The sequence below is a fragment of the Meriones unguiculatus genome, chromosome 11, assembly GCF_030254825.1.
Source record: "Meriones unguiculatus strain TT.TT164.6M chromosome 11, Bangor_MerUng_6.1, whole genome shotgun sequence".
NCBI classification, from domain to species: domain Eukaryota; kingdom Metazoa; phylum Chordata; class Mammalia; order Rodentia; family Muridae; genus Meriones; species Meriones unguiculatus.
This window is the reverse complement of record NC_083359.1, coordinates 16,087,756-16,112,246: the sequence shown is the minus strand read 5'-3', so window position 1 is coordinate 16,112,246 and position 24,491 is coordinate 16,087,756. Positions and strand designations below refer to the sequence as shown.

General features: G+C 44.5%; 1 protein-coding gene and 1 non-coding gene across 3 annotated transcripts; both read right to left on the bottom strand.

The window, feature by feature from the left end:
* Positions 1-437: 437 nt before the first annotated feature.
* On the bottom strand, positions 438-22,702 carry Lyrm7 (LYR motif containing 7). 2 transcript variants are annotated; one of them, XM_021634607.2, is made up of 5 exons: positions 22,587-22,702; positions 18,430-18,502; positions 15,251-15,321; positions 14,183-14,264; positions 438-3,998 (listed from the first exon to the last, which is right to left on the bottom strand). In XM_021634607.2, exons 1-5 carry the CDS (start codon positions 22,602-22,604, stop codon positions 3,928-3,930), a joined length of 315 nt encoding a protein of 104 aa, XP_021490282.1. In that variant the 5' UTR covers positions 22,605-22,702; the 3' UTR covers positions 438-3,927. The 2 variants fall into 2 exon arrangements, with proteins under 2 accessions (XP_021490282.1, XP_060219674.1); XM_060363691.1 differs by lacking the exon at positions 22,587-22,702 and adding an exon at positions 21,112-21,204.
* Positions 15,857-15,963, bottom strand: LOC132646665 (U6 spliceosomal RNA). Its single transcript, XR_009584913.1, has one exon. It is a non-coding gene; the product is annotated as a U6 spliceosomal RNA (small nuclear RNA).
* Positions 22,703-24,491: the final 1,789 nt, after the last annotated feature.

The window sequence follows — 24,491 nt, the reverse complement described above, 5'->3', positions numbered from 1 at the left end:
CTCTCTACACAGCCCTGGCTGTCCTGAAACTTACTGTATAGACCAAGCTGGCCTCAAACTCCCAGAGATCCTCCTGCTTCTGCCTCAGGTGCTGGGATTAAGAAACGTGCACAGCCATGCCCAGGTCCACTGAGTATTTCCTTAGGTCCCACTTATATTTAAGATAGAAAAACTGGGGGCTGGAGAAATGGCTCAGCAGTTGAGAACCCTGTTCCCTTTTCCAGAGGCCCAGACTTCAGGTCCCAGCACCCAATTCAGTTAGGTAATAATCACATGTAACTCTTAGTTCCAGGAGATCTGACACCTCTCATCCACAGGCACATACACTCACATGTACATATCCACATGTGCGCGCACACACACACACACACACACACACACACACGTTTTAAAAAATTAATCTTTAGACAGACAATAAAGCTACAGCACACTGTGTATTATAGCTTATAAACAATGTTTTAATAAATTATTCCATTATCATTTTTTGAGACAGGGTCTCACACATCATAGGCTAGCTTCAAACCTGCTATAGCGCTGAGGTTGATCTTGAACTTCTGACCCTCAAGCCTCTAATACTCCCCCACCCCAGCACCCCCAGTTCTGGGAACCGCTTTGGTTATGCAGTGCTGGGGACAGAACTCAGGGCTTCATACACACTAAGCAAGCGTTTGGCAAACAGAGCCACATCCTTATCCCTAGAATTAATTTTCATATTGAAAAGCAGTATGGGAATCTCCAGGTATCCTTGGGCCTCCTGACAAAGGCAGGCACAGAATCCCCGCTGGGCCATTCCAGCCCACACCTCCGCAGACTTCTCACAGAATTGTCAGTCCTCACTCTATTTCCTCTGTTGTTTTTCCTGCAGTACTGGAGACTGACCCCCAGGCCTTGTATGTATTGTACAGGTACTGTACCGCTGAGCTATAGCCCCAGCCCGTCACGGCTCTAACTCAGGATACCTGTGGTGTGGATCAGTGAGGTGGCACAGCAGAAAAAAAGGTTCTTGCTGTCCAACCTGATGACCCATGTTCAATTCCCAGAGAACCAACTCCCAGAGTTATTCTCTGACTTCCGTGCATGTACGCGATCACAGGTGCACACGCGCGCGCACACACACACACACACACACACACACACACACAGAGTTACAGTTTGACTCTAAGATGCCTCCCACAGGTTTGTGTTTTAAATGCTTTTTTTTTCTCCCTAACTTGTAGGGCTGTTTTGAAGAGTGTGGAACCTTTAGGAGGTAGAACTTGATTGTCACAAGTAGGTCAGTAGAAACAGTCATTTTAATGTTATGCTCACCCCACCCCCACTCCCCACCAGGCTTAGCCAAGTGTTTCCTGTCTGCTGCCATGTTTTGCTGAGACATCACCCTTAAAGGGTTGGCCTGAAATCATGACGGAACACAGGTAATCATCACAATAAATCTTGGATCTGTCCTGAGCCAAAAGGATGGTGGATGATCTAGGGATTTGATAAAATAAGGCAAAAAGCAAATATAATATGTTCCAGACTAGCCAGGGCTACATAGTGAGAGCCTGTCTCAGAAAAGTCTTATCCCTGCCAACACTTGAAACTGTCAGCCATCCAGATTTTGGCCATTCTAATAGACACATAACAGTATGTCACTGTGATTTTAATTTCCAGTACCTGACAGTGTTAAACAACAACAAAAAAGTGTGGCTGGAGAGATAGCTCAGTGGTTAAGGGCACTTGTTGCTCTTGCGGACCCGCGCTCAATTCCCAACACCCGAATGTTGGCTGACAATCATCCACAACCCCAGGGGATGATACAACAAAGTTTCGTGTGGCACACATAAACGCACACAGGCAAAACATCCATAAAATAGAGTAAAATACATAAATCTAAAAAAAGAAAAAAAAATTAGCCAGGCAGTGGTGGTGCACACCTTTAAACCCAGCAGAGCCTTAAGAGTAGGCTGGGGCAGGCCTTTGCGAGTTTTAATCCAACCTGGTCTATAGAGTGAGGTACAGGACAGCTACACAAAGAAACCCTGTCTCAAAAAACCAAAAAATAAAAAAATAAAAATTAGGATTGTGTGTGCATGAGTTTGGTTCTCTCATTCCATCACGTGGGTTCCAAGACTTGCAAGTCAGCTCCTGTGACTCTTTTTTGATGAGACATCTGTTCAAATATTTATTTTTAAAACTAATTTGAGGGGGGCTGGAGAGATGGCTCAGAGGTTAAGAGCACTAGCTGTTTTTCCAAAGGTTCCGAGTTCAATTCCCAGCAACAAGGTGGCTCATAACCATCCGAGATCTGGTGCCCTCTTCTGGCCTGCAGGCACACACGCGGGTAGAATACTGTGTAAGTAATAAATAAATAAATCTTAAAAAAAAAAAATTGGGTTGAGGGCCTAGAGAGATGGCTCAGTGCTTAAGAGCACTGGCTGCTGTTCCAGAGGACCTAGGCTCAATTCCCAGCACCCACATGGCAGCTCACAACCATCTCAGTTCTAAGGGATCTGACACACTTTTCTGGTCCCTGTGGGCACCAGGCACACCATGGTGAACTGACATACATGGCAGTAAAACACTGATGCACACAAACGAATTGCTAGTTGGATTTCTTGCTCCAAGATTCCTTTATTTTTATTACGTATATGTGCATATTGTTGGTTTGAGTTTGTACATGTAAATGCAGTGCCTCTGGAGGCCAGCAGAGGGCACTAGATCCCCTGGAGCTGAAGTGATAGTTGTGATCTACCTGACAGGGGTGCTGGGAACTGAAATCAGGTCTTAGGGAAGAGCAGCAAGAGCTCTTAACCACTGAGCCATCTCAGGCCCTGCTTGCTTTTTTGTTTTGTTTTGCTTTGCTTTGTTTTTGTTGTTTTTTTGAGACACCGTTTTTTTGTGTGTAGCCTTGGCTGTCCTGGACTCCCTTTGTAGACCGGCTGTCCTCGAACTCACAGCAATCCATCTCAAGTGGATCTCAGAGTTTGAGGCTAGAACTACACAGTGAGATCCTATCTGAAAAGAGAGGAAGGGAGGGAGGGAGAGGGGGAAGAAGGGAGAGAGGAGGGAATGTAGCTATCTATAACATTTCACAACAGTCTGTGATCCAAATACAGCTAGTTCTACAAAGACCACAAGTAGTCTGACAGAGGGCCACTACTTCCTAAAAATGCTGGGATGTCTTTATTCTATAGTGACCCAAAATGATTTTAACATTTCATCTAGCTCTCTTCAGAAGACTGTTTAAAATGTCTTTATAGGGCCTGGAGAGGTAGCTCAGTGATTTAGAGCACTGGATGCTGTCCTAGGGAGCTTAAGTTCAATTCCCAGCACCCACATGGCAGCTCACAGCCATCTACAGGTCCAGTCCCAGGGAACCCGATCTCTTCTCCTGACCTCTGTAGACACCGTGGACACTTATGCAAGCAAAACATCCATACACATAAAACAAGGGGAAAGTTGTCTCTATAAGAATGCAGAGAAATAAGCTACATAATCTTCGTTAGCTGCAGAAATAACCACAGGACTCTTGGACACAATGGCTGCTTTAGGCGGAGAGCTGGCAGAAAAATGTTAACTTTTTACCAACTTAATACTTGGGGGATTAAACACCAATTCAGTGTAGCATTTTATATTTAGCAGTTGTGTTTCCCATGGGGTGGGAAATCACCAAGTTGGGAAAGTGCTTCATTGGCAAACAGCTTTGGTAAGACCAAAACACCTACCAAAGGGAAAGAGAAGAATGCCCCACCCACCCAAGCATTCAGTCTCCATGTAAGGGCTGCCTGTCCGTGAGAAGGGAGGGTATTGCTGTGTCCTCAGAACACTGCGGCGCTCTGTAGCCCCTAGCCCGTGGCTCAGAGAGAAATATGTGCGTGGCCAGGATCTTTGTCATGTATGTATTTTAAATGGGAAGGAGCAGAGGCTGGTTTTGTCCTGGCAGCTTTACTGCTTCTGGGTTGGCGCGTCACAGTAGGGCACGTTTTCTACAAGAAGATCTTCCCTGGGAACCAGTTCTAAAAGGAACACAGAGAGAGGAACGATCAGAACTCCAGTCACTATTTAACCTCAAAGCAGACCTAGGAGCCAACACGTCCATTTCCCCTACGAGTTCTAACCAGAAGCTGTCTACTTTAGAAACCATGAAGACAACTCTTCTAGAGACATTTTATTTCAGTTGATGTCTGAGGTGAAATCTTTGACTTTAAATGGCAGCATTTAATAAGATCCTCATTCATGATACTTAAAAACATATAGTCCTTTATTTTATTAAACATGAATAATTAAACAACTGAAAAGAATTAAGCTAATAACACGTTAATGGCCATCTGTCATTGCTAATTAAAAATGTCACTTATGGTTTTTGAGACAGGATCTCATGTAGCTCAGGCTAGCCTTGAACCCCCTATGTAGCTGAGGCTAACCTTGAACTCCTGATCCTCCAGCCTCCATCTCCCAATGATGGGATTATAGGTGTATCACACCATGCCTGGCTACTTGGAAATTTTTATAGAAAGCAAGATGTCACCCTCATAATTTAGACAGTCCTCTGGGCATGATGGTGACACATGCCTTTAATCCCAGCATTCGAGAGACAGAGGCAGGCGGATCTCCGTGAGTTCGAGGCCAGCCTGGTCTATACAAAGCGAGTCCAGGACTGCCAGAACTACCATACAGAGAAACCCTGTCTTAAAAAAACAAAACTGAACAAACACAAAAAACAAACAAAAAATTTAGACAGTCCACGTTTAGAGAACAATGGTTCCCATCCACTCCCATAACTTCCTCTCTTCTTTCCTCCTTTTCTTTTAGTTTTGGTGCTGGGACCAAACCCAGGGCCTCACACATTGCTAAGCTTCTGTCCTACTACTGAGCTACACCCCTGTCTGCTAGAACAATGGTTCCTAACTGGGGGAATCTTCAGACACTAAAATTTTACTGGGCAGGAACCAAGGATGCTAGCTGCAGTGTGAAAGACAGTCTGGTGCAGTGAGGAACTGCCATGACAGAATGACAGCAGTGCCCCCACTGGGACACACTGCTAAACAAACAAACAACTGTTGACAACAGTTGTCTTACTGGGCAAGACAACTTGATAGTGTCAAGATAAAATTCCTAAAACAGAAAATGCTGGGGCCTCAGAGATTGCTCAGGGTTTAGTTAAAGTGCTTTCTGTGCTAAAGTGCTTTCTGTGAGGACCAGATCAGCTGTGCTAGCATGACTAGCCATATCAGAGAACTGTGTGTTTAACTGAGAAATCCTGCTTCGATGAATAAAAAAAAAGTGATGGAGGACAATTCCCAGCATTGGGTTCAGGGGTCCACATACGCATGCTTCCACACACACGTAAAAACATATTTGTGTGCATGCGCACACATGCACGAAAGATGGACAACAAGAGAGAAAACTGCACACATATGTTGGTGCATGTCTATAATCCCAGTCGAAGGCAAAGGCAGCGAGATCTGCATTCAAGGCCAGCGTGTGGCACACAGCATGAGCATGGCTGGTCTGATCTACAGTGAGACCCTGGCTCAAAGGTCCCGGGTTCAATACTCAGCACTGAAAAACAATTAAAAAGAAAAAAAAATTTGAGGAGATGCATCACTGCCCCCTTTCTTGGGAAAGGCAGAACCCAGCTAAGCCATCCTCATGAGGCTCAGTATGGTGTCTCACACATAATCTTAACAGTTGGGAGGCTCAGACAGGAGGATCACCGTGACTCTGAGGACAGTTTGAGCTACATGAGTTCTGGACCAGCAGAGCTAAACCTGTCTCAACAAAAACAGGGTTGGGGGTGTAGCTCTGTTGGCAGAGTGCCCTTCGCTCAACCCCCAGGCCACCTGGTGTGCTGGTACACACTTACAACCCTGGCACCCAGGAGGTGAAGGAAGGAGACTCAGAAGTCAAGGTCATCCTCAGCTACATAGGGTGTTTAGGCCACCTTGGGATATATAAGATTCTGGTCAGACAAGAGAGCAAATGCTCCCTTGACAGCCATTCTCAGAACCTGCCTACACTCTTCAAACACGGTCATGAAAGACAAAGCAACTGTTTTTTACTCAGGAGGTACTGGACACTCATTGGCACCCTGGACCACAGGGGAAAGTAGTTTCTTCCTGCTAGAAAGGGCCTTGTTAGCTGGGTGGTGGAACATACCTTTAATCCCAGCACCGAGGAGGCAGAGGCAGGTAGATCTCTGAGTTCAAGGCCAGCCTGGTCTACAGAGTAAGTTCCAGGAGAGCCAGGGCTACACAGAGAAAGAAACCCTGTCTCAAAACCAAACCAAAACAACAACAGGAAATGCATATTAAAGTGCTTTTGAAGATGTATTGTTCTTTATGCATGTAAATGTGTCTGTGTGTGTGTGTGTGTGTACATGTGTGTGGGTGCTCCAGGAGGCCAGAGAGCATGTCAGACTCCCCCAGAGCTAAATTTATAAATGATGGTGAACCACAGAATGTGGATGATGGGAACTGAACTTCAGTCCTCCATAAGAGCAGTATGGGCTCTGCCTTGCTAAGCCATCTCTCCACGCGCCACACTGAAGTATTTTAAATCAGTTATTGGTGTGAGAGCACAGTCCTGTAATCTTAGCACTTGAGAAGTGGGGGCAGGAGGGAGGATCAGGAGTCAAGTAGAGCCTATACTACATGAGACCCTGTCTAAAAAATTAAAACAAACAAACAAAAAAAGATGTCAACAAGAACAACAAGAACTCAAACTACAGTTACCCGAATTCTGCACTTAATAGAGAGGTTGGCAAGGACACTTGCCACCAAGCCTGAGACTCACATGGTGGGAGGAAAGCTGTCACCTGATCTCCATGAGCACATCATGACAAGGCATATAAACACCCTACCACACACATAAATAAGTTAATAAAATAATGCACCCATAAGATAAATCTGGCTGATGAAATGAGAAAGCCCCTGATTATTTCTGACTTGTAATTAGTTTTACTGGCTCTTGGGTACTTTCATCCAACCCTATTGGTTTTAATAGTGGTAATAATTAATTTCACTTATTAAACACGTGTTTATTCTATGCTGGATAGTACATCAAAAAATGAGATGAAGCTAAACATGAAAGTTTCTTTGGCAAGCCAGGCATTGTGGGTGCACGCCTTTAAACCCAGCACTCAGGAGACAGAGGCAGGTGGATCTCTATGAGTTCAAGGCCAGCCTGGTCTCCATTGCAAATCCAGAACAGCCAGAGCTACATAATCTTTGGTTTCAAGTGGTTCATAATCTCTTGGAAAAGATAAGATAAAGAACAAATCACACTGTAATATATGGATTCACAAATGCCTTTTATAGTGAAATAAATTACTAAACCTATCAAAACCACTTTAGATTATGTTCGGCTTTGAATAACCAGAAGTTTATCAAACAGTGGTTTAACAAGAAACTTAATTTTCAGTTTGAGGCCTGCCTGGTCTACAGACTGCCAGGTCAGTCAGAGCTATTACACAGAGAAACCCTGTCTCAAAAAAACCAAGAGAGAGATAACTTTCTGCCATTTTGAGACAGCAGGTCTGAGCTTGTCAAATCCTTGGTGCTGCTAAGAACCCAGGATCTTCCCTCCAGGTCTGCAGCCCTCGGTGAACAGCAGTGTGCCTTCCCTTCTGCTAACACCACATTTGCATGGCAGGCAGGAAGAACAAAGGGCAGGAGGGGAGCCCCACCCAGCCCATTCCTTTTCAACAAAACAGGCTTCCGTGGAAATAACACTCAGTGGATAGGTGCTTATGAAGGATGCCGGAAAGTCTGGGAAATCACGTCATATCCTTCTTTGATGTCCCTCTCTGGATATGCAAAGTGGACATAAGCAATTCACAGAACACCCCCATTTATTACCCGTCCCCAGAGCCTCACCCAGATTCACATAGGGGCCTCTGATTAATAGACTGGCCTGCTCTGCCCTTTGGGTCCATCTGTGGCTCAAATGGTAGATAGCTACCCACTTTGGTTAGAAATAGACGATAAGATGAAAAATAAAAACACGAGCTTTCGAATACATAGTAGCGACTGCACCACAAAAAATCCTAATCCTGGGGACAGGAAAAGGTAAAGACATCTTAATTTGGTAAGGAATAAATCCTGAGCCTGCCAGTTTGGCATTATCAAATCTATTTCAAGAGATGCAAAGCCCCCCTCTGATGAATTCGACTATACAGATGCTGGCCAGTGCTAGCCTCTGAGCCACTTCCTGTCCTGGAAAGATGGAGACCTTGGGGAAGACAAGCCCTTCTGGGGGCCTCAGAAGCTGTCACAGTCCATTTGCTGTTACTCTGAGTTCAGGAGACCAGGGATGGCTCTAAGAGTTAGAGTAAACTAGACAAGCCTGGGTTTCTTAGCAATATAATGTGCTCAAAAACTATAAACTTCAAGTCTGTTTCCAGTTGTTTCTAAAACAAGAAGCCACAGGCAAGCATCTTGACCCAATTTTAAGCAATAAAGACAGTCATCTTTCAGTAATGGTCTCTACAATCTGCCGCACTTGCTGGTCCTTACGTTGAGACCACTTCTTCTTCTTTTTTAATCTTATTTATTTGTTTATTTATTTTTCACATTACTATGCACTTTATGTTGTGAATAGTCATCTTTTGTGTTTACCTTTTTAAATTTTAAAAAAATTTATCCTATCATATATTATATCTAGACCGCTGTGTCCCCTCCTTCCTCTCCTCCCAGTCCTCCCACCAGACCACTTCATAAGGCAACAGCACTCAGGAGGCAGAGGCAGGTGGATCTCTACCAGTTTGAGGCCAGCCTGGTATACAAATCAAGTCCAGGGCAGCCAAGGCTACACAGAGAAACCCTGTCTCAAAAAAACAAAGATATTTTAAATTTATAAAAAAAATACTGCTAAATATATCAGGCACATAAATAGCAGTAAGCGGAATGGGGAGCTTACACTTTGGTCGTGTTCTCTCCAAGAACCTGTGCCTGCCTGTGTTTACGCTCAGAGCTCTGCTGACACGCAGAAAAGGCTGTGGGGGATATTTAATTATCAGTCTTTCACAAAGAGTACACGTTTTATAAGGACAGGAACCAGGTTTGTCCTGCCTGTTGTTCCACATAAACCCCAGTGCCTACTACAATGAGGATTCCATAAATATGGGTTGAGTCACATTAATTTGTCTTAGGAAAAAAAATCAGATATCATTTGACAATGACAACTATAAAAGGAAAGGCAGAAGTGTGGGGCTGAGCAGATGGTTGAGCTGATAAAACGCTGGCTGTGCAAGCACAGGACCTGAGCTTTGATCCCTGGTACCCATGCAGAAACACACACCTATGGTCTCAGAGCGAGAGAGGTGGACACGAGTGAATCTCTGGGGCTGGCAAGCTAGCCAGGTTAGCCAAAAGCAGTGAGCTCCAGGTCTGGTGAGAGACCTTGTCTGTTAAGTATTAGGTGGAGAGCAATCCAGGACACCTGACGTCAACTTCCAGCCTCCATACACACATGCGTACACAAACACACACACATACACACAAGGCAGAGGTTTAAAAAAAAAAGATATCTGAGCCAGGGACAGCAGTGCATGCCTTTAATCCCAGCAATTGTAGGCAGAGGCAGGCAGCGGGTTTGATGGCAGCTTGGCTTACACAGTGAATGCCAAGACAGCCTGAGCTACATAGTGTACATAGTGAAGCCCTGTCTTGGGGGAAAATCTTGCTGTATTTTCTTAATGTTATCACATACATTTAGAAATACAAACCAATTCTGTCTTACGTCTGTGCTAGAGAGGATAAAAAAATATTGGGCTGAAAGTTGGGTAGTGGTAGGGCACACCTTTAGTCCTAGCACTTGGGAGGCAGAGACAGGTGGATCTTTGTGAGTTTGAGGCCAGCCTGGACTACAGAGTGACTTCTAGGACAGCCAGGGCTACACAGAGAAACCCTGTCTCAAAAGACAAACTACATAGTTTGGGCTGGGCTAAAGAAAAGCGGATCTGGGCTGGAGAGGTAGCTCAGAGATTAAGAGCACTGTCTGCTCTTCCAGAGGTCCTGAGTTCAATTCCCAGTGACCACATGGTGACTCACAACCATCTATAATGAGATCTGGTGCACTCTTATGGCATATAGGCATACATGGAGGCAGAACATTGTATATATAATAAATTAATTAATTAAAAAAAAACAAAAACAAAAACAGAAAGGTGGATCTGATGCCCTTTTCTGACTTCAGAGGGCACCTTTTGAGGTAAAGCTGTGTTTTTGCACTGTCAGTAGAATGATTGCCTAATATACACATATATCAGCATGGTGGTACATATTGGGAATCCCAACACTCAGAAGGTAGAGAGGCAGGAAGAACAGAAATTCAAGGTCATCAGCTACATAATGAATTACAAGGTAACTTGGAAGCCGGAAGCATGGTGTCGAAAGCCTGTGATTCCAGCATTCGGGGAGGCAGAGGCAGGTGACTTGCTGTTAAGTTTGAGGTTAGCCTGGTCTACAAAGTGAGTCCAGGACAGCCAAGGCTACACAGAGAAACCCTGTCTCGATAAACAAAAAAAAAAAAAAAAAAGAGAGAGAAAGAGAGAGAGAGAGAAGGTAGCCTGGAGACCCTGTCTCTAAAACAAAACAAACAAATAAGACAGGGGAATGGAGTGATAGCTCAAGGGTTAACAGCATTTGTTACTCATTCAGAGAACCTGAGTTTAGTTCCCAGTACCCATATCAGGTAACTCTAGTTCCAGAAGGTCTAACCTCCTCAGGCTACTGCATGCACACGGTGCGTGTGTGTGTGTGTGTGTGTATGTCTGAATATACGTGATATATAACGTGTATATGTATATATACATATATCTAAGATAGAATTTAATATAATATATATTCAGGTACACACACATATAAATAAACAAGCATCTTTTAACTAAACAATAAAATCTTAAAGGAAAAGTTTGGGTGTGGGCTCTTCGGCCTTTGGCCCTCCTGCTTGGGTGTCAGCGACTGGGCTGTTACAGTCTCTTCTCTCTGACTGAGCTGAAAGTGAACTCTTGGTTCACTTTGCATTTAACAGCATTCGGCTCCTTCACATACTTTACTATCAGGGGACGGTAGATCAACTGTTCCAAGCAGAAGGCAGCTCAGAAACAGAGAAACAAAGGAAACCGGTGTGGAGGGTGTGGAACTCTCAGAGCATGGACTGGCATCGCTGTGTAACAGACTTTAGCACAACTGACACCATAATGGGAGTACCATTCGGACCTGGAACCCAGAACACGGCAGCAACGTCTGCCAAAACAAGAACAAGGACTCAACCCGTCGAAGTCCATAGTCTGGGAGAGACCCTAAATGAAGTATGTCAACCCAGGATTTGGTTTTTGTGCTTAGAAGCCCACCCCGAGGAAGGCTAGGGACTGCACTCTGGTCCTGAACTCCCAGTGAAGTCACCAGCCAGCTAAGTCTTTTTATCATCTTGAGCCTGTGTCCACATGGTCTTCTCTGGGGGATACCTCACAACAGTTCCTCACCCAGTGACCCTCTTAATGTATATGTTACTTGGAAGCCACAGCAGGCTTAGATGACACCATCGTAGAGCTGACAGACATGTCCCCTGTCAGAAAGCACTGGTTTGGGAAGTCTAGACTTCTGCAGCCTCCAAAGTGTATTCCTGTCTCCTCGCCTCCAGGCTGTGGGAAAACATTTATCACCATGACTACAGCTGAAGCAGCTGTCTGTCAGCCACATTAACCTTCAGTTTTCAAAGATGATGAGTGGTATGAAGGATCTCCCAAACCGGCTGCTACTGTTTCCACCTTACCGCAAAGCTACAGCTTTCCATTATCTTATAAAGACTCCTTTCTACAAAGCTGTTCAAGTTCTGGCCTCAAGGCTACAGTCGTGAGGAAAGCTCAGTTTTTGTGAGTCTCTGGGATTGGACTGCTGATCACAGCTGCTGAGTCATAGGGATGACCCCTGCCTAGGCCAGACTGAGAAGAATGCCTGTAAGAGTTTGCTTCACACAGCCTGTTCCAAAACAAAGAGAGCAATCTTGAGACTCATCGTAGACAATGAAGATGTGTTGAGGCATGAAGACCTGCTGCAAGTTGAAACTGATGGGTTTTCAGAGAGTGACCTCAAGAAATAGGGGATCCTACGCCCGGCCTGGTGGAACACGCCTTTAATTCCAACACTCAGGAGACAGAGTGTTCTTTTTTCCTTGAATTCTTTGAATTCGAAGCCAGCCTGGTCTAAACAACAAGTTCCAGAACAGCTAGGACTATAGAGGACAACAAAAAATGGAGTGTGAGATGCTGTCCTCCTGTAAGGGGAAAGGGGAAGGAAATGCTAATTCTACTACACCAGGAGAAATTCTTGAGGGTGAAATTAAAATCAAGCCTGTTTGCAATGGGTCTGCACTCTGCAACTGCACAAGTGAAGGAGTCAGATTTAATTCATGTTTGTTCAGAGTAGAGATCCTTTGCGCGGGTCAGTGATCTAGTCTGCTGTGGAAGCTCATCTCTCAGTGGGAGGAGAGTGGACCATGTGCTCTTAAAACATAAAGCCAACGTTAGCGGATGACCAGAAAGCTACCTTCTGGAACACAGCACAGGAGAATCCCTCTATGACCTTGCTTGACACAAAGTCTTCTTCGACAGGGCCCAAAAGTACCCACCATAAAGGAAAAATGGATCAGCTAGACTGTATTAAAATAAGGAATTCCTCGAAGGGAAAAGCCACAAGTAGGAGGTTCTTAGGATGCACACACACAAGAATTCCTTCAAGTCAATAAAAAAGGCAAAAATCCCCTAGACACGTGGCCAGAGGCTTTACAGGTACTTTTAGAGAAGATTCCAGTCTCCACGAATCAACTGTAGGGTGCTCACACACTTCGCTAGTTGGCAGGCAAATGCAAATTCAGCAGCCTGTGAGATGGCTCAGCAGTTTAAGGGGCCTGTTACCAGGCCTGGATCCCCCAAATTTAATCTCACGAACCCACAGTATAAAAACTATCCTTTGGGGCTGGAGAGATGGCTCAGAGGTTTAAAGCACCAACTGCTCTTCCAAAGGTCCTGAGTTCAATTCCCAGAAACCACATGGTGGCTTACAACCATCTATAATAAGATCCAGGGCCCTCTTCTGGCATGAAGGTATACATGCAGGCAGAATACTATATACATAATAAATAAATCTTTATAAAAAAAAGAATCTATGTAGAAAAGAAAACTATCTTCTCATATGTATGTATATATGTACCTATTATAGAATAAAAGATAAAAGAATAGACTTAGTCTAGGTAGATAATAAATTATGCCAGAATTTTTAAAAAATAAGGTTATATAAAAACAGTTGGCTGGAAAGTAGTGGTGTACTTTTTAATCCCAGTACACTCTAGGCAGAATAAGGCAGATGTTTGTGAGTTCAAGGCTAGCCTGGTCTACATAGTGAGATCTTGTCTTGGAAAGAAAAAAAAAAAAAAGGATGTATTTATAACAACAATTTTGCAATATAACCAGGAATTAAGATTTTGGGGAAGAAAGGTGCTAGAGGGATAACTCAGCAGTTAAAAGCAGAAGACCTGGGTTCGATTCTCAGCATTCACATTATGGCTCACACCATTCTAACTCCAGGGCTCCAACACTCTCTTGTGACTTCCGCCAAAACCAGGCACACATGGATGGGGTGCACAAACATGCATACACATAAAATACAACTTAAAAATCTAAAAATAAGCCGGGCGGTGGTGTCACATGTGTTTAATCCTAGCACTTGGGAGACGGAGGCAGGTGGACCTCCATGAGTTCAAGGCCAGCCTGATCTACAGAGCTACTTCCTGGTCAACCTACACAAAGAGACCCTGTCTCCAAAAACCAAACAACAACAACAACAAAAATCTAAAACAAAAACAAAATACCTTAAAAGTAAAATAGAAACGAGGTCGGGGAAATGGCTCAGTTAATGCTTGCTGCATAAGCATGAGAATTTGAACTCAGTCCCTGCTGTTAATGTTAGAGTAAGGCCAGCCTGGTAGGTGTGGTCACGCCTTTAATCCCGCAGAGGGGCTAGCCTGATTTACACAGGAAGCTCTGAGACAGCCAGGGCTACACAGTGAAACCCGGTCTCAAAGGGGGAATAAAACCCCAAAGATTAATAATAATAAATAAAATAGAGACAAAGGTACATTAATTGTTCACTATTTTGAAACATCACAGTCGGCAATCATTTTCTCATGCTTTACTTACTCAGTGTGTCGTGGTCAGTGTGGATACCTTGAATGACAGATGTTCTGAGCAATAGTTCAACATCGGAGCCTATTTTCATCATCTGTTAAGAAAATCAAACAGAGTAACCCCTGAGTGCTTCATAGGACTGCACTGGCTTTAAAAACCACACTTTTACAGGTCCCTTTTGGAGAATGTGGCTTTTAGCTCTTGACACAGTACATGGAAATGCAGGACTTTCAGAGGTTCTTCACTTTTATCTAGACAACCCATATTTTGTTCAAAAACAGATGTAGAACTTTTCTGTTATATATTTTTAAATATGTTAGGGCCTAGACATGATGGTACACACCTTTAATCCCAGCATTCGGAGGCAGAGGCAGGCAATCCCTGTGAGTTCGAGGCCAACCTTATCTACAGTATGAGTTCTAGGACAGCCAGAGCTATATAGTGAGACCCTGTTTCAAAAAAAACAATACAAATAAACAAACCTAATATTTCATTCACTTGTATAAATGCTATTAGATATGGGAAACATTCTCTTATTTATATTTTCTCCATTACCAAATCAATTCTTTATACCATAAGTATCCCCACAAATAATTGTCTTACCCTTTTTTGTTTGTTTGTTTTTAAGACAGGGTTTCTCTGTGTAGCCCTCACTGTCCTGGAACTCACTCTGCAGACCAGGCTGACCTCAAACTCAGAGCTATCTCTCCACCCCCAGAAAAAAAAAAAAGCAGTCTACTTTTGATCATAGAGCAGAAAATTCCCTCTGAAGTGTTGCGTCATGACAGTGCTCATTGCTTCTCTGTCGTCACTTGTCTCAAGTGAAGAAAGGATGGTATGGTTTCCGCCATGGTTCACCTACTCTGGACTTGATCAGGGCCATGTCTGAGCTCTCTTCCCAGGGGACCTTGTTATCTTTGGGGGCCGGAGATAGTCCTGAGGAAGGGAGCCACAGCAAACACATCCAGGTTGTCCACAGCTGTGACGTGATAGCTTTCCTTCACACAACCCTCCAGTCCCATACCCCCTCTTTACCAAAAACATTTACGCCAGCTTTATAATTGAAACCTATTACTGCACCTCCTTTATTTTCTCCGGAGAGGTCTCACTTTTGTGTTTTTTGAATTCTTCATTTATCTTTGCTCTGGCTGCTAGAGAGAGAAAGAAATACACACAATTAATACTTAGGATTCTGCTTGTTTGTTTGTTTTTCAAAACAGGGTTTCTCTGTGTAGCCCTGGCTGTCCTGGACGGGCTCCTTAGACCAGGCTGGCCTTGAGCTCACGGAGCTCCAACTGTCTCTACGTCCCTGAATGCTGGGATCAAAGGCATGAGCCACCATCGCCACCATGCCCAGCTTAATACTTAAGATTCTTACATGTTATTCAGTGTTACTCATGAATCTCTGCTTCTCACATAAAACATGTGAGATGTGTTACATGAAAATGTATTGCAATGATGGTGTTATACACCATAACAGCAGCACTTAGGAGGATGAGGCAGGAGGATTTCAAGCTTAAGGCCAGCAGCTAGGGTGGGCTATATAGTGAGGTTCTGTCTCAAAAAAAAAAAAAAAAAGGATTAACCAAATCTCCTGGGGAGTTCTTGAGAGCTGGGTGAATCTATGAAAGAGACTTAGTGCTCTCATACTCTGGTCCTCTCTGCCTTTTGTCTTCAGCTTTTCTTTTTCTTTTAAAATGCTTCACAGATTTGCATGTCATCCTTGCCCAAAGGCCATGCTAATCTTTTCTGTACCATTCTAGTTTTAGTATGTATGCTGCCGAAACAAGCACAACTTCTTTTCTTTTTTTATTTTATTTTATTTTATTTTATTTTTTATTTTGAGATAGGGTCTCTCCACATAGCCCTGGCTGTTCTGGAACTCATTATGTAGACCACGCTGGCTTTGAACCCAAAGAGATACAGAGATCCTCCAGCCTTTGTTTCTAGGATTAAAGGCCACTACCTCCAGCTTCTTTTTAACTTCATTTGTGTACCAACCAAAACTACTGGATTCTAAGAAATCCAAAGCCAGGTAAGCAATGCCCTGCTTTGCTTTGTTTTGAGATGGCCCAGGCTGTCACTGAACCTGTGAGCCTCCAGAGTGCTGGGGTTACAAGCATGGGCCGCCACATCCGACTGCGATGCTTCATGAAGATGGTGAGAGCCAGTGCAAACAGGCATGTAACCTGCATCTGAACACACACACATGCATCAGTACAGAAGATTTGATCCCAAGCACCTTGGCTGACACAAAAGTGAAAATAAAAACGAAGTTGCTAGGTGAAGTACTGCATGCCTTTGAACTAAATACTGGAGGGGTAGAGGCAGAGGCAGGAGGTGCCCTGTGAGTTTGAGGCCAGCCTGGTCTACATGTTGAGTTCCAGGACAGCTACACAAAACCCTTTACTGATCACATATACCACCTGCACTACTGCAGCTTAATCTGCTCTAGTCTAACTGACCTCGCTATATTGGGAACATGTAGTAGAACAATCTATATGAACTTCTTCGTAAATACTCAACAAATGTTGGCTAAAGCAAAAAATATACCATGCTGATAGAAAAAGATCAGAGCTGTGGAAATCTCCTTCAGTGCTGATCTTCCTTGGTATGCAAGGTGGTTAAGAGTCTGGTCTTACACACTCATAATCTCAGCACTCAGGGAGACAGAGGCGGGCAGATCTCTGTGAGTTCGAGGCCAGCCTGGTCTACAAAGAGAGTTCCAGGACAGCCAGGGCTACACAGAGAAACCATGTCTTGAAAAACAAAACAAAACAAAGAGTCTGATGTTGTGGAGGCTGGAGAGATGGCTCAGTGGCAGCTCCAGGGGATCCACTGCCCTTCCTGGCTTCCCAGGGCACCAAACACCCAAGCGGTGCACAAACATACCTATAGGGAAAACACCCATACATATTAAGTAATAAAAATAAATCTTAAAAAAAAAAACAAAACAGTCTGAGCTGGGCAGTGGTGGCACACACCTTTAATCCCAGAGCTCGGGAGACAGAGTCAGGTGAATCTCTGAGGCCACCCCGGTCTACATGAGTTCCAGGACAGCCAGAGTTGCACAGAGAAAGCCTGTCTCAAAAAATGAAAGCAAACAAAACAAAAGGAAAAGGAGTGTGGCTTCTGGAATGAGACTGCTTCAGGCACTCCTCGTTCTACTGTTCAGTCAGGACATGTGGGAAATCTTTTTAATATTTTGTCAGTTTTCCTATCTACAGAAGTTGGAATTGTAACCGCCTCACAGAACTGAGGACTGTCAGAAATGTGTGTAAAGTACGTGAAACGGCGTGTTTGTGAAACTAGGGGCTGGAGAGGTTGCTCAGCCGTTAAGAACAGGCACCGCTCCTGCAGAGGACCGGAGTGTGGTTCCCTGCACCCACATCAGGTGACTGACTGCTGCCTCTGACTCTAGCTCCCAGGGAGCCTTATGCATCAGGCTTCTGTGGGCACCCGCACAGCACATGCACAATTAAAATTAATAAAAATCAGAATTTAAAAGAAATGACCAAATCTGATTTCCTGGGAATGCTTTGTCTAGTGCCCTCTTAGGGGAGGTTTGAAAAGGGACGGTGGGTGGAAATCAACAGTCAAGCAGAGGCTGAGGGTTAAAGCTGTGACTTCCAGGTGAGCCCGAAACCACTTCAAACATGGAGAGGCTGAGTCAGGATTCACATGCCTGGATTCTCCCACAGCTGCAGTGACTGCTACACTTGCTCCGGCATAAACAGCACGGTAGCACCTGGTTCTAAAGTGGAAAAGTTAGGTTATGATGCATAGAAATGGGATTAAGGGAGAACCTTGAATTTCACCTGCCCCTTCCTTTTTCACTGATCCTGTATGAAAGCTTGATCTCTATAAATATTTACATATTCTTCCATGAGTATGATGTAAGCAGGTCTTTATAGAGCACCAGGGAGAGATGGTGAAGGTCACGCCATAGAGGGGTCAGCTAAAGGATGAATGTGCGCCAGGGGCATGGGGACACACATCTCAGATGGGAGGATTAGGAGTCCAAAGTCATCCTCCAGAAAAGCAAGTTCAAAGCCAGATTGGGATATTTAAGATTCTGGCTCAGGTTGGCTACCTAGCTCAGTGGTAGAGCGCTTGCCTTGCATCTGTGAGGCTCTCAGTTCAGTTCCTAGCACTGAAAAAATAAATAGAAAAATAAATATACATAGACAGACAGGTAGATAGATAAAACAATAAAGCAAAAGCATGATTTTCTCTAAAGGAAGGAAAGGTATATTTACCTTCTAATGCTCTTCTATCGTTTTTAAAAACCTGTTGTCTGGTCCTGTGCAGTGTTTTAAAGAGCTGTAAAACCTATGAAGAAAAAGGAGAATTCAGACTGAGGAGATGGTCAGTGGATAAAGGGAATGCTCCCAGTCTTGGGGAGTTGAGTTCAAATCCCTGGAACCCACATAAAAACCAAACATGGTAGCACACCTCTGTAGTCCTTGTTGTGAGGTGATGGCAGAGAGATGGGAGAATCCCCGAACTCAAGGGCCAGCTAACCTGGCATAGACAAAGGAGAGCCCCTGCCTCAAACAAGGTAGAGGGCAGGAGCCAACACCTGAGGTTTTCCTCTGAACATATACACATACACAAACACGCATACAGATAAACATGTATCACATTTTACATACATCTAGAATTATCATATTAGAAGTATTAAACACTATTTATTTTCTATTTGTTACTGTTGCATGTGGGTTTTTTTTGTTTTGTTTTGTTTTTGAGAAAGGGTTTTTCTGTGTAGCCCAAGCTGTCTTTCCTGAAACTCAGAGATCAGCCTGCCTCTGCCTCCCTAGTACTGGGATTAAAGGCATGTGCCATCACTGCTTCTGTTTGTTTCTGAAAACTACTATTCAGGATACCTGGTAAAAGCAAGGGCTTGCAAAATAACTTTCTGGTTGTCATTTCTCTTTTAAGTTAAAGAACAAAACAAGGTCTGGCTGCTAAACAGAGGAACCCTGTCTTGAAAAACCAACACCCACCTCACCATCCCCACCCCACCCCCTGCCACACACACACCAAAAAAACACAAAACTAAAACCAAACCAACAAAAACACTGGGGAGCTGGCTCAGTGGTTAGGAGCTTGTACTGTTCTTCCAGCTCTGTTCCTTGGTTCCCTGCACCCACACCAATTGGCTTGAGACCACTTGTAAGTCCTCTGGGCCTCTGTAGGCATCCGTATTTGCACACACATACACACACACACATGCACACAGAAACATATTAAAAAAAAAAGTAGCAGTTGGGGATACAACTCAGAGATAGAGTGAGCAACATAGTACGGGTAAGGCCCTAGGCTCCAACTACTACCAATATATTACAAAACTGTTTACAAAATGTCAGCCTCTGCTACGTGGTGAGTTCAAGGCCAACCCGGGCTACATGAGAGCCTGTTTCAACAATGCCCTCAAAACAAAACCGTTAGTCATCTGTACAAAAACCTAGTGTGCTAAGGTAGTGAACCCTGCCAGTTCGCACGGGTTTATTGCCTTCTTAACATGTACCTTTCATCTGCTCTTGAGGCATACATACATATTCAGGAACTTATTCTATCCTAAGAGCCCAAGAAGGTGTTAGGGACAGCTAACTGCACCCTTCTGAAACAAAAAGTGGAAGGAATGCTGACACTCGCCCGTGTGAACGGGTGGGGAGAGGGAGGTGAGCGCACAGAGGGCTGATGTTTTGGTGATCCATGAAACTGGAAAGGAATCGTGGTGGAAACTGGAGCGGAGGGAATGGAAAAGAGCATAAGACACACATGCATGTGTGAAAGTCTCAAAGAAAAAAAAAAGTTGCTGAAGCGATGGCTTACCACTTAAAGAACACTGTTTGGTTCCTTCTTCCAGAGGACCTGGGTTCAGTTCCCAGCACCCACATGGCAGCTCACACTGTCTGTTAACTATGGTTCCAGGGGCTCTGACACCCTTACACAGACATGAATGCAGGCAAAACATCAATGCACGTAAAAATCTTAAAAAGTTAAAAACAGGGCTGGAGAGATGGCTCAGAGGTTAAGAGCACTGGCTGCTCTTCCACAGGTCCTGAGTTCAAGTCCCAGCAACCACACAGTGGCTCCCAACCACCTATAATGAGATCTGGTGCCCTCTTCTGGTGAGCAGGCAGAACACCATATACATAATAAATAAATCTTAAAAGAAATAAAAAACAAGACAATAAATGTAGAAGGCTGGAGAGATGGCTCAGCAGTTAAAAACAAAAAAGAGAAACAAAGATAAACGAAAGATAGAAAATCCAGGCCAACAAAAATCCACATTAGATTTAGGTCTGGGGAGATGGGTTGGTGATTAAAATGCTTGTGCTGAAAGGTAAGAACTGGAATTTGGGTCCTCAGAACCCACAAAAATGCACAGTTAATTTATTTCCAGCCTTAGAAGGCAGAGACAATAAGTTAGAGCAACTGGCTAGCAAGACAAACCATACTCATACTGAAGAGCTCGGGGCTTAACTGAGCCGCTCTGCCTCAATAAAAAAAAAAAAAGGTAGACGAGCGAGAGAAGTATTCATATACATGTGCACACAAGTACACACATGAAAATGGAAAAAAATAAGATTTATTTATGAACATTTCAGATTTAGTTCTGTTTTGTTTTTGGATGCTTGGCCCATACTTTGTTAAGACAATCACAGATCACAGGAAACTAACACATTTGGTATGGGGGGAACAGGGAACCATAACAACCAAAACATGTGGGGGTGGCTTTGGAAATGAGTGATGTGTACAGAATGGACTTTTCTCAAGTGCTTAACAATAAGAGCTGACTGCCTTGCGGAGATTGTTGATAGGAATACGGACTTTTAAAGGCACCACAGTAGACTGGGCTTAGCATGTAGTGGGGCCTGGGTTCATTCTCAGCACTACAAAATCAAATACAAACTAAGTAAAGATACACATACCACACTAGGTGACCTGTAGTCCCAGCCTCTTGAGACATGGGGAGGAGAGGATAACTTGATCCCAAAGTTTAAGACCATAGCCTCAAACCAAACAGTGAGAGGTGAGTTATGTAAGTAATTTTGTATAGTGCTTATAGGGTGGGGGTTGTCAATACAGAAATAGCACCACTAAGACCATTCTCTTAATAAAAAGAAAATGGGAGCTGGAGAGATGGCTCTATCACTGGCCATTTTTTCAGAGGACCCAGGTTCCTCCCATTCCCCCCATGGCAGCTGACAACCCCTTGTAACTTCAGTTCCAGGGAATCTGACACCCTCTTCTGGCCTCTGTGGGTACCAGGCATGCGCATGGTCCACAGACATACATGCAGGAAAAACACCCATGCAAATAAAATAAAATTTAAAATTATTTAAAAAACAAACGTCATCTTTTATTACCGCAAAGGTACTGAAACCAATACTACATTGGAGTTAATAATCATAAATTTTATTACTTATGTAGTGCTCAGCATGGAAGCCAGGGCCATGAAAATGCTAAGCAATGGCTGTAATAGTGAGCTAAATACAACCACAGCCATATCTAAGAAACGTCTTTTCAAATGCAGAAACCCCAGCACTTGGCGTGATGATTGCTGTGGGTTGGAAGCCAGCCTGGGCTGGATGACGGCAGCCCCTCCTAATTCCGAATCAAACTTCAGGTTTCTTCCTATAGTTCCTTGTGATTTTTAAATTTTGAGACAGGATCTATATTGCCTGGGATTGCCATCAACAAGTAGGCTCGGCAATGCTGCCTCTCTCCCTCTATAGAGATTTCTGTATTCCTCTAAGGTAAATCCTGGTTACAGGTTCACAAAACATGCTGGGGGTTTGTTGTTTGTTTGTTTTGTTGTTCTTGTTTCTTTGAGACAGGGTTTCTCTGTATAGTCTTGGCTGTCCTGGACTCTCTTTGTAGTCCAGGCTGGCCTCGAACCTCACAGAGATCCACCTGCCTCTGTCTCCCTGAGTGATGGGATTACAAGCGTGCGCCATCGCGCCAGACGACAACATCCAGTGTTTTTAATTTGAAGAACTTCCTACGGTTTTATTAATTGTTTACAATCTTCCTACTGCTGGACTTATTAGGGCAAAGGTCAGTTTATGTTCATCGCTCTCCTCCATTCACCATCTTGAATGGTTGTGTCATCCTCCTCACTGTCTCTCATGGCTGTTACCCCCCTCCACTCACCGCCGCTCGGGGGCCTCTCCTTCCTCACTCACTGTCCCCCTCCTCCACTGCCGCCCCTGGACACTGTCACTCGTCCCTCACTCTCCCACAAGGCTATCACCCTCCTCCGTCCGCGGTCCCTCGGGGTGGTCGCCCTCTCCCACTCAGCGGCCCTCAAGGTTGTCACCCTCCTCCACTCTCCGCCCTGGGGGTCGCCTCCCGCCCTTGCTAGGATGGTGAGCCTCAGCACCCTCCTACCCGGCTCTGTCACCTTGGCTGGCTGACCCATGGCTCCCCACGCCGCTGCCTCCGCCTCTCGAGCCCGCCCCCTCCCCGGCAACCAATCAGGGCCAGGGCGTAGCCGGCGACGCTTCCGCGTAGCAACCATTCAGAACGTGGCACATCCTATCTTGCCCGCCTTCTCCGCAAGACGAAGGCGTTTGCTGAGCAAACCCGAAAGTGGAACTGCGAGAGGCCGCGGAAGCAAATCGCGGGTAGAACGGAAGTAGCCGAGACGCCATGTTTGTGAGGGACAGAACCTTCTCCGGCTTTCGCTCACGCCTGGTTGTTAACGGGTGGCCGCGGAACCTGCTCATTTTCACCTCCTGTGCAAGGGCGTGCCCGTATTTTAACATTTCCCAGCGGTGACGGTCTCCTTGGAAACGTGCGCAAACAAACGCCAAGTCCTAAGAACCACAGCCGGTGCAGATCAGACCGCTGACTCCCGAAAGTTCTGTTTGTACATTCGCTTAATTATTCCCCCAGAGGGTCCGGTTGAGCTGCCTGCTCAAGCTCACACGTTTGATCCCAGAGATTGTTCACCTTCTGCATTGTCATTTCCCTACTTGCCTTGCCCTGATCTTTGGTTTTGCTGAGGTAGGAAATCACTGAAAGCTTCGTAGTCATAACCATAACACATTTATATTCATTTTAACTTAGGGCTTGCAGGCATGGATGAAAATACCCACCTTGCTCCTATTTCACAATCGTTTGTCTTCAACGCTACTGTAACATTTCAGGTTACTTTTACGTAAAACTGTTTATTAACCAAAGATTTGGGAGCTGGGTGTGGTGGTACCTGCTTGTAAGCCCAGCATTTGGGAGGTAAACTCAGGAGCTTCAGGAGTTCAAGGACAGCCACAGCTTAGCATAAATGAGACTATCTCAATAAAAAAAAAAAAAACAAAAAGAAAAAACAATTTGTTTTTTTCAGGTTTTGAGGCAGGGTCTTATTATATATAGCCCTGGCTGTTATGGAGCTTGCTATATAGATCAGGCTGGCCTCAAACTCCGATATCTGCCTGCCTCTGGAGTGCTAGAACTAAAGTCAGACCCCCACACCTGTGCTCTTCCTCAGACGTGCCTTCTACTTTTGTTTGAGACCTAGAATTTGCCTAGAACTCACTGGTTAGGCTAGCCTGGCTGACATGGCTGGCCTCAGAGATCTTGTCTCTGCCTCCCCGAGGCTGGGATTACACGTGTGTAAAAATATGCCTAGCAAGTCATCATGACAGCAGCAAGAACAGCCAGCTTTTAATAATTGTTATTGAGGGCCGTAGAGCTGGCAAGGAGTTTAAGAACACTGGCTGTGCTTCCAGAGAACCTGGAATCTATTCCCAACACCCATATGGTGGCTAAAAACTGTAACTCCAGTCCCAGGGGCTCCGACACCCTCTTCTGGTCTCCAAGGACACCACTCGAAAATGGTGTAGACAAACATTCAGGCACTCATACACATAAAAATAAAATCTCAAAAAAAAAAAAAAAATGTTACCGATGTTCTTAAATTTTCAGAAGAGCATTTAATACAACCAATTAAATCAAGTGTAGTGGCTATTGGCTTTTTTTCCAAGGAACAATAAGATGGTCCTGTGACATTCAACTGTAGTGCTTTTGGGAGTAACCTTTAAAAAAATTTTTTTTTTCACTTTAGGATTATAACCCAGTTTCCTTCTTCTTTTCTTTTCGAGACAGGGTTTCTCTGTAAAGCCTTGGCTGTCCTGGACTCGATCTATAGCTCAGGATGGCCTTGAACTCTAGCAGAGATCCACCTGCCTCTGCCTCTCGAGTACTGATAGTACAGTCATGTACTGCCGCTGCTCCATGGTGAGTGTTGTGAGTCTTCTCTTAAACAAGGTGCAGTTTCTTCAGCTGCTCCACAGATGAAGTAAAGTGA

What these genes read in the sequence shown, in the direction of transcription:
- Lyrm7 (XM_060363691.1), bottom strand. Translation starts at nt 21,189, where the DNA reads ATGGTCTTAAACTTTGGGATCAAGTTATCCTCTCCTCCCCATGTCTCA. An exon ending in ACTACAGGTCACCTAGTGTG is followed by an intron (nt 18,503 to 21,111) that starts GTATGTGTATCT and finishes TTTTCTTCATAG; the next exon opens with GTTTTACAGCTCTTTAAAAC. An exon ending in CTCCGGAGAAAATAAAGGAG is followed by an intron (nt 14,265 to 15,250) that starts GTGCAGTAATAG and finishes TTTTCTTAACAG; the next exon opens with ATGATGAAAATAGGCTCCGA.